The sequence below is a fragment of the Cibotium barometz genome, chromosome 35, assembly GCF_041138505.1.
Source record: "Cibotium barometz isolate CiBa-2024 chromosome 35, ASM4113850v1, whole genome shotgun sequence".
NCBI lineage: Eukaryota > Viridiplantae > Streptophyta > Polypodiopsida > Cyatheales > Cibotiaceae > Cibotium > Cibotium barometz.
This window is the reverse complement of record NC_141080.1, coordinates 38916107-38925544: the sequence shown is the minus strand read 5'-3', so window position 1 is coordinate 38925544 and position 9438 is coordinate 38916107. Positions and strand designations below refer to the sequence as shown.

General features: G+C 44.4%; 1 protein-coding gene across 2 annotated transcripts; it reads left to right on the top strand.

The window, feature by feature from the left end:
* The first annotated feature begins 1020 nt into the window (after nt 1-1020).
* On the top strand, nt 1021-5165 carry LOC147618423 (aluminum-activated malate transporter 4-like). Of its 2 annotated transcripts, XM_086774861.1 has the most exons (7): nt 1065-1534; nt 1647-2272; nt 2521-2661; nt 2849-3118; nt 3210-3346; nt 3428-3574; nt 3984-5165. In XM_086774861.1, exons 2-7 carry the CDS (start codon nt 1906-1908, stop codon nt 4662-4664), a joined length of 1743 nt encoding a protein of 580 aa, XP_086630987.1. In that variant the 5' UTR covers nt 1065-1534; nt 1647-1905; the 3' UTR covers nt 4665-5165. The 2 variants fall into 2 exon arrangements, with proteins under 2 accessions (XP_086630988.1, XP_086630987.1); XM_086774862.1 differs by having other exon boundaries at nt 1021-2268.
* Nucleotides 5166-9438: the final 4273 nt, after the last annotated feature.

The following is a 9438-nucleotide window of genomic DNA, read 5'->3' as shown; positions in this document are numbered from 1 at the left end:
ACTTGACTTTTTAATTTGATTTTTTTAAGGCACAACATTGTGAGCTTATGGCTTGGTCACTAATCAAGGTATCCAAGGGTGGATATTTTTTGTAACACTGGTTTTTGAAATGTAAAGATTTGGTTTACATATGTTTTGATTATGGTTCACTGTGAACTCTATATATGGACTTGCAAAATTCTCATTTTGACATGTAAATATTAGTTTTTAAAAAATTTTATCAATTTTAATGAGATTTAGATTTAGTTATAATTGAGCTCTAGAAACACCATATTTTGTAAAAGTTTGAGAATAATATCACTTTCAAAAGTTTTGCAAAAAATTGAAGCTATAGTTCTAAGATCTAGTCTCTAGTTTTGATTAATATTAGATGGACTTAAATTGCACATTTTTGTGCTCTTTTGAAGCAGTGTTACACGAAGGTGTGCCTCAGCTTAACCATTTAGCTGGTGGACAATTCAAAATGGTCGGTTGAGATCTTTCATGAAAAGAATTGTAATAAAAATGCAGTAGTAGTGTAAATTTTTTAGAAAGTAGGTCACCCTTCAAAATGGCAGGTTTAGTAGAAATAATACCCGTTTTTTCACAGTTTACCTTACTTTTTGATGGTCATCCAAAATAAATGGCTATATTTTATGACCAAAGTATCCAAAAACAGGCACAACGCGCCCTCCAGAAAGCAACCTTGGTGAGAAATGAATGTAGGTTTCTAAAAGAAGGTTTCTGAGTGATTTGAAGTGGCATCAATTGAAAATGGTTGGAAGTCATTTTGTGTAGGGTTGGAAGTATAGTTGTTACCAGCAGTAAGGTAGAGCAATTGGTGAAGCGTGCATGTGTTTGGGGTAAGATCTCCTGATAGAATCTTACTTCCAGCTCTCATCTGTAATAAGCACACTCCTTGGTACAAATAAAAAACTCCCAAAAAAAAAGAAGTATAGTTGTTGTTTATTACGATAAAAACATTAGAAAGTGGTAGAGAAGCCTTTTAAGAATGGGTAGTTGCAAGGGGTTATGTGCGTGTAAAAGACGTGTAGAGTTCTGAGTTGCCCACCATTACCCGTTTCCATTTAAAGGTTTGAAAGCACGCAGTTAGTTCTGACAAGGCAGGTGACTCGCGACTTTAAGGCGAAGAAAGACGAATAAAATCAGAATAAAGTCTCTGTCATTGCATGTTGTGCAGAGAGACAAAGGGATTCTTTCTGATCAGATAGAGAGAGAAAAAGAGTGTAATAATTCTGTGTATAAGCTTTGCTAGAGTGAGTCGAGAGAGGGAGAGAAAGCTTTTGAATCAATCTGTGTGTAGCTTCAGAGAGAGAGAGAGAGAGAGAGAGAGAGAGAGAGATTTCTGTTTCTTCTCATCGCTCCCCTTATTCTTTCGACTTCATTTTGGCCGAAGCTTCGAAAATCCAGATTCCGATTTGAGTTCGCGATACCGGTTCTTCAGTTTCGGCACCATTTTAGGCAAATCTCCGGCAGATTCTGTATAACCCTCTCGCAGATTTCCGGACTTGGGCGATCGGGATCTCGCAGAGACGTGGGTAGTCCGATAAAATTTTGTCAGTTTTGTGATTGATTTCTGCTTAGATTGCTAGTTGGGCAGTTAATTTGTGCTCAGATTGCGAATTGGGCGATTGATTTCTGCGTAGATTGCTGGTTGGGCAATTTATTTTTGCTCGGATTGGGAATTGGGCGATCAACTTCTGTCGAATGATGTTCGATCTTGGCATTTGGCAATCTTTACGATACTTCAGCTTGCTTTATACCACAGGCCAGCGTTTGCTTTTTGCCGCAGAAGCAAGAAATAACTATTTATAGCGAGCAGAAGCATGAAATAAGATAAAAGAAGGCAGCAGCAATTTATTTTACAGGAGATAAAAGAAAGGGGGGCAATACATTTCTGAAGCCATGCCGTACGACCCATCCAACATGTACAACCCATCAAATCTGCGTACTCCTTTGCTGGAGCCCTACCCAAAGGCCAGAAGGGGGTGCCTGGCAAGGCCTTACAGGTGCATTCGGAGATGCTTCGGATCAATTGTCACGTCTGTAAATCAGCTTTCCAGCTCTGTGGGTGCCTCTTTCACATCATTTTTCTGGACCATTTGGACTGCGGTGCGCAAGGAGCCTGCCAAGACGATCCATGCGTTGAAAATGGGCCTGGCCCTCTCACTGGCCTTCCTCCTTGTCCTCCTCAGCGCCCCTTACGCACTCTTTGGCAGCCATGCCATCTGGGCTATCATGACCGTGGTTGTCGTCTTCGAATTCAGCGTAGGTTTGCCTTCTTCCTACCTGTGTAAAGCACTTAGCTTTTGTCTAAACAACTGATTTGTTAAAATCATGTGTGTCATGTTTTATCATCATGCAGAGACACTGAGACCTTACTTAGTGTTAACCTTGATGAGGACGAGTGTTAATCACGATCACGATGATAACTCATGATAAAGTACTATTTTATTCTGATATAAAGAAAATCAATGGATCACATATCAGCTCACATCGGTTTCCCCTGCATTTTAAAAGGTGCCACCCTGAGTAAGGGCTACAATCGAGGAGCTGGCACTTTGTTGGCCGGCCTTCTGGCTGTTCTCATCGGCCAACTGGCTCGGATGAGTGGAGGTGTAGCACATCCTATCATGGTCGGTCTGAGTATGTTTATCATAGGTATGGAAAAGTCACTGCTTATTTTTTCTTTAAGAAACCAATCTGTGCTGCTTACCATATGCTATATGGGAGCCCACATTTGGATTCCACCACCTGATGAGGATGCATGGAACAATCAAGGGTGGTAGATTATAGTGTGCAACGTATAACTTCTTGAGCTGTGCATGAAAATTGAATTACCAAACAGGTGGAGTTGTGACATTCACAAAACTATGGCCAACCTTGAAGTCATATGAGTTTGGCTTCCGAACATTTTTGATCACGTTCAGTCTTATTATGGTTGCGGAATACCGGCAAGGCGATCCTGTGGACACAGCGGTGAATCGGTTCCTTATTATTCTCTTGGGTGCCAGCATAGGTCTTTGTGTGAACCTCTTTGTCCTTCCATTGTGGGCTGGGGAGGAATTACATGAGTTTATTGCAAAGAATTTTGAGAGTGTGGCTGATTCTCTAGAGGGTATGCAATTATGGTTTCCACATTTGTTTAAAAGTTTCAAACATATAGAGGAAAGTCAGAATCTAATCCCTTTTCTATGTAATGTGTGCAGTTTGTGTGAATGAGTATCTTAGAGGCACTGTACTGGAGAGGGTTCCTTCAAAAATCTTTATGGGGTTGGCTGCAGATGATCCTGTGTACAAGGGTTATCGATCTGCCTTGGTTTCAGCAGCCAAAGAAGAGTCGCTGGTAGATTATTTTTTTGAACATTCCGAAACATGGCATGTATTATGTGGTGACACTGGGAGCTAAAGTTGGGATGTTTTGCAGGCTGGTTTTGCAAACTGGGAACCACCACATGGGCGATTTAGGACGTTCAGTTACCCATGGCAGAATTATGTGAAAGTCGGAGCAGTTCTACGCCATTGTACATATTCTGTAGTGGCCTTGCATGGCTGCCTGCGATCAGCAATACAAGTAAGGATCTGGTCATTGAATATAAGGGGTGTTTTGGCCATCATCCTGCACACCGAGTCTGATGTCAATATTTAGTGCATAGTAAGCAAAAACCAAGCTTTTGGAGTAAACCATTTACATGCCTGCCTCATTTTCACAAATCATTAGTGCAACCAAGCGTCCAACTTAATTTTTGGTGTGTGTGGGTGTGTGTGTGTGTGTGTGAGAGAGAGAGAGAGAGAGAGAGAGAGAGAGAGAGAGAGAGAGGCATGTTCACACAGGCAGCACATGTGTGTGCCATCCGTGCATGCGCACGTGTGTGTTTTGACAGCTATTATAATAGAGTTGAATATGGGTGAGAGCTGCCGAAGTAAAATAACTGTAGCTAATTGCCTCCTCTTGTGAATGCTTATTTGGCATTTGTTTGCAGGCACCCTTGGCTGTACGACTGCTTTTTGAGAAAGAGCTTCGAGAGGTCAGCACGGAAGGTGCCCAAGTTCTGCGCAAGTTAGGTGAACAAGTCAAGCATATGCAGAAAGGTGACCCTACAAAAATTTTGGATAGTGTGCGCCATGCAGTTGAACGCTTGCAGCAGAGCCTGTACTTGAATTCATATCTGCTTGTAAGGCAGGAAATGGGGTTCGAAGATGACATTGCAGAACATCTTTCTGTCAGTGTGATACCAGAACTGAAAAGGCATGGAAATGGTGACCGTTCAGGTGGCTTTTTTCGCGGTGGTTCTACTCACAAGATGGGGATTGCATACTCTCATGATGACTTGGCCAACGCTGAGAGGAGGTGTTTTAAGAAGCTACATTCCTGGCCATCACGGCCTATGGATGACTTTGACTTTGCCAAGGATTCTGTGTTTGAGCATAGGGTGAGGGTGTTGGAGAGTGCAAGTGCCCTATCCTTGGGAACATTTGCAACCTTGTTGATGGAGGTTGCACTCCGGCTTGATTATGTTGTGGAGGCTGTGGAGGAACTAGGTGAGCTGGCAAATTTCAAAGATGCAAAAGAAGAATTAAAAACTAACGTTGGAGAGGTGCAAGGTGAGATGAATGGGAACCATCAGGAAAAAATCGTAGCGGCAGGGCAGGAGCACTGTTGAGACTCTTGGATAGTGGTACCAGGGCTTCCAATCTATGGAAGTTTGGTTCACCCAAGGCCGGCATAATCCCTCATGTCACTATTACATGTTCTTTCTCGGCTACATCTTCCATGTGTTCCTTCGTAAATCATTCTCCCACCTGCGAATAATTTATGTGATTTTCTGAAACAAAGCTGAACGAGAGCTATGGTGCAAAGCTTCATAGTCATGATGAGCACATCACATGTTCAGTCTGGGTTGTATGTCGGTGAAATTAGGTAATTTTTTTATTGATTTAGACTAGTTGCAGGTTGGTTCAAAGAACCTTTCTCCACATTTTCTCACAACCATGTACAATACAAGGTGCTTCAGAACAAAAACCCAGGTAATTCAGAGTTTTGGTTGGTTTGCGGATCTGCAGTCTTGATCCTGTGTCAAGAATGACAAATTTGTTGGTTTAGTCTCTGCTTAGAGTAAGCATCCCCACTAAACCTGATCTTTATATCTATTTCCAATTTTTGCTAGAAATGTGTTATAACTTGCCAGATTTTTTGCAGGTTGTAAAGATCATAAGCGTTCGGAGGGCACTTGTTTGCACAATAAGATGGTTTTACCCTTGATCATCGCCTTGCTTGTTGCTCTCAAAACCTTGGGCACACATCAATTTATGTAAATGTCAAAGGGGAAATGCCTTTAAAAATGATGTCGTGGAGTTTATGTTATTATTTGTGATTAATTGAGTCTTTTTTTGCCTCAACCATCTCCAATAGCGATTAAGGTTGATTAAATTGTTTTGAATCTTGATGCACCTAGGCATTGCCTTCAGAGTGTAGGGGAGCTATCAGAAAGAGTTAGGGGTATATCTCCCTGGAGTTTATAGCAAGGACTTCCATGCAGTCATTTGTGATGAAGGTTAAGGTAATTCATGACTAATTAGTGGCAATGGGTACTGCCCTGATCTCTTCTCAGTTAGCTGCTCTCCTCCTCATCAGGCTTCCTGCAGATTATGACATGGTTTCTCGAGCTTTGCGGCAGATCACAACCTGTTCCCTTGAGTTTGATGATCTGTGTACTCTCCTCTTGGAAGAGGAATCCATCCTAGTTTCTCAGGGGAAATTGAAAGTTTCATCGTCTATTGGACCTGATCAGGCACTCTCGACGGTGCATAAGAAAGTTTGGAGCCGGTGTTACAAGTGTGGGAAGAAAGGCCACCTGTCAAAGGATTGTTAGTCCAAGGACAAAGGCAAAGCCAGGGACAAGGGCAAGTCTTCAAAGAAGGGCAAAGACAAGTCACATGACACTGACACAGACTCGTCTAGTGATAACCCCAGCTCTCTCAAGGCCTTACAGTCTAGAGAGAACATGATTGGTGTCTTGCTCTGATCCTAAGGGCATCCCCCTGCGTGCCGTCTTCCAGAAACGGCTTGTGGGCGGGAGAGGGGGCTTTCAAAAGCTCTCTTATATTAAAATTTGGAGCATGGGACCCGTGTGTTGGAGTTCCAAGTATAAAGACAGGCAAGTTCACTTGATGGTCCGGATGAGTTCCAGGATCAACCAAGTTTCCTTCATGGTTCGGATGAGTTCCAGGACTATTGGTTAGCAGAGATTATGGACAGGATGTGTCTCATGTTCATTTGTTCGAGGTTATCGGATGTGATGTGTTCACAGTTCTACTTTGAGTTTTGAGCCAAGCAGATTTTCTTTTGCTCTTTATAGTGGCATTACGTGTTTTGAAGACAACAAGCTGACATGTGCATTTTCCGAGGTGTACTCAGTATTGGCCATGCTGAGGTGTCCATGGTCGCACCTTCATCATCAGTTTTCTTCTGACTTTTTTGCACACTTCAAGATGCAGAGGGGGTGTTAAAATATTGCATCTTTCTCTATTTTGTCAGAATGCGCAGCGGAAGACTAACGCACGTAGGAGACGCATCACCATCGAGCTCCATGAACACCCCCAACGGGCACTGCAGCATCCCTCCACCGGGCTCCCATCTCCTAGTGAGCTGCCTCCCAAAACACCGGCCGGCGGAGATGACTATGACAAGGTGCCACCACACCCCATATATGGCGCTTCAACTTCCCATGCTTCCACTTATGGGATAATCCAAGGCACGCTCTAGCCATAGATCACACGCTCGAAATCGCCAACCTTCCAACATATTTATGCTGTCGGCCTGTTTCCTACAACCGACTGCTTCATGCACAAGTATATAAGAGTTGCTCCCTTTATTCATTCTATCATCTTCAATTGCCCTATTTGCTGGCTCTTGTACTCTGTAATAAAGCTCAGTTCTTGCTTGCAATCTTTCTCTCTCTCATGTTTATTTGCTTCCGCTTGTGCACATTCTTTCAAGCTAATAAAGCTCAGTTCTTGCTTGCAATCTTTCTCTCTCTCATGTTTATTTGCTTCCGCTTGTGCACATTCTTTATTAACTTCAAGCTAATAAAGCTCAGTTCTTGCTTGCAATCTTTCTCTCTCTCATGTTTATTTGCTTCCGCTTGTGCACATTCTTTCAAAAGGCTCCCTGCATTTCAAGCAAGCCTCCCACACGATATAAGATTGCAGGGCTCCTGACCGAAACCACGTTTGTTCAGTTCAGTGGTGGCCACCACCTCTCCTGCTAGCTGAAGCATTTGCCAAGCTCGAGGAGCTGCCTTTGGCGAGGCAAAGGGGTCTGGTTGTTACAAGATAGAAGTGAAGAAGATCGAGAGCAGGCTGCTTGCAGAGTACAGGCCTTGGGGCCTTGTGGGGGGCACTGGGGGCAAAGGCTTGAGCCTTAGGGCCTTGGCCTTGAGCCTTGGGCCCTTGTGGTGATAGGCGCAAGGTTCGAAGAAGCGCAGGAAAGGAGAGCGAAATGGAAAAAATGCACGCGCCTCCCCCCCCCCCCCCCCCCCCCCCCCCCCCCCCGCGTTAAACCTGAAAAAAAATAATGTACGGAAACAGCGTTTCCGCCGGCCTGCCGTTTCCGGAAACGCCCGAACCGTTTCCAGGGGGCGGAAACGCCGTTTCTTGTTACTATGGATTCTGGTCTCACTGATGCACAACTCCATAGCCAGATCTCTACCACCACCCCTGGATCTCGCCGTTTGTCTCGGGCTTCCACATCTCATCACACAGTGAATTATGCTCTTATGAGTTCTCTCTAGGAGATCAATGAGCCTGAGAGTCTAGAGGAGGTTCTTTCACAGCCGCAGTGGCGGCAAGCCATGGAAGCAGAGATGTTCTCTATTGAGAGGAATCACACTTGGTCTTTGGTGCCACGACCTTTACATCGTCATGTGATTGGTGTGAAATGGAATTTCAAAGTCAAGTTTCATGTAGATGATACTTTGGACAAGTACAAAGCCCACCTTGTTGCTCGAGGATATGCTCGGAAGGCAGGTGAAGACTTTGATGAGACATTTGCTCCTACAGCCAGGTATACTACCATCAGGGTTGTTTTGTCTTTGGCTGCACACTTCGGACTTCTTCGGCTGGCCTACTGTTCTACCAAGAACAATGTGGATCTCTTCACCAAATCACTTCCGAGAGCTACTTTGGAGGTGTGTTTTGGTGGACCGTTTTGCTGCTTTGTCCAGCCTCTTTGTCTCTCAGATTTGAGAGGGGGCTGATTGATCCTCATGTTTCGCTTTGTTGGAAGGTGCTCGAGAGGAGTCTTGGAGTGTTGAGATTTGTGTTTGGCGTACTTTGTCGCTCTGGATCTGGCTCCCCTCTTGACGAACAAGGAGGAGAAGTTGGACGGAACTAAGTATGCCCATTGGAAGCTGAACATGTGGATCTGGTTCATCCATAAGGGTTTGTGGGAGATTGTTTGGGTAGTGAGAAGAAGCCCGAGCGTCCTCAGAACTCGAGGCGTTGGACCCAGGTTCAGGAGAATGAATTCCTTGCGGAATCACAAGAGTGGGAGGATTGTGATTCGACGGCATACTTAGTGCTTGTGTGGACCATTACAAAGGAGGTCTCACCGGCCGTGCAAACTCTTACCAGTGTACATCAAGTTTGGTCCAAATTGGAGGATCTCTATGCTCGAGATTCATCGATGCGGGCAATTACTTTGCAAGGGCAACTCTACGGTCTATTATTTCCTACTGGTAGTTCTATGTAGTCGTTCCTTATGAAGGCCAAGGTTAGTTATTGGCAATGGGTGCTGCCTTGTCCTCTGCTTAGTTGGTTGCACTTATCCTCACCAAGCTTTCCCTGGAGTATGATGTGGTTTCTTGGGCTTTCAGGTGCCAAGTCACAACCACTCAATTGGATTTTGATGACCTTAGCTCCCTTCTCTTGGAAGAAGAGCCCGTCCTCGTTTCTCAAGGTAAGATCAAGTGTCTCTTAATAGTTCAGATTAGGCACTTGCTTCTGTATAGAAGAAGGGTCGGAGTCGGTGCTTCTCGTGTGGGAAGAGAGGACATTTGTCTAAGGACTCCTTGTCCAAGAAGAAGGACAAGACCAAGGGCACGTCTTCATCTCAAAAGAAGGGCAAAGACACAAGACAGTGATAGAGATACTTCTAGTGACTCATCTAGGGCTCCCGGGGCACTTCTGGCTCGGGAGGACCAGGATGATGTTCTTCTCTAGTATACAGATAGTTTCCCCCATGTGCTTCTAGCCAGAGGAGGCTTGTGGGCGGGAGAGGGGGCTGTATGCAGCTCCATTTTCTGGTGCATGGGAACCGTGAGTCAAAGTTCCAAGCATTAAAAATGTGTAGGACAAGGTTAGCTTTGGTGTAGTGGAGATACATTATGTTGTTGTTGCCATTCTTGACGTTATGAGATATATTATGTTATTGTTATT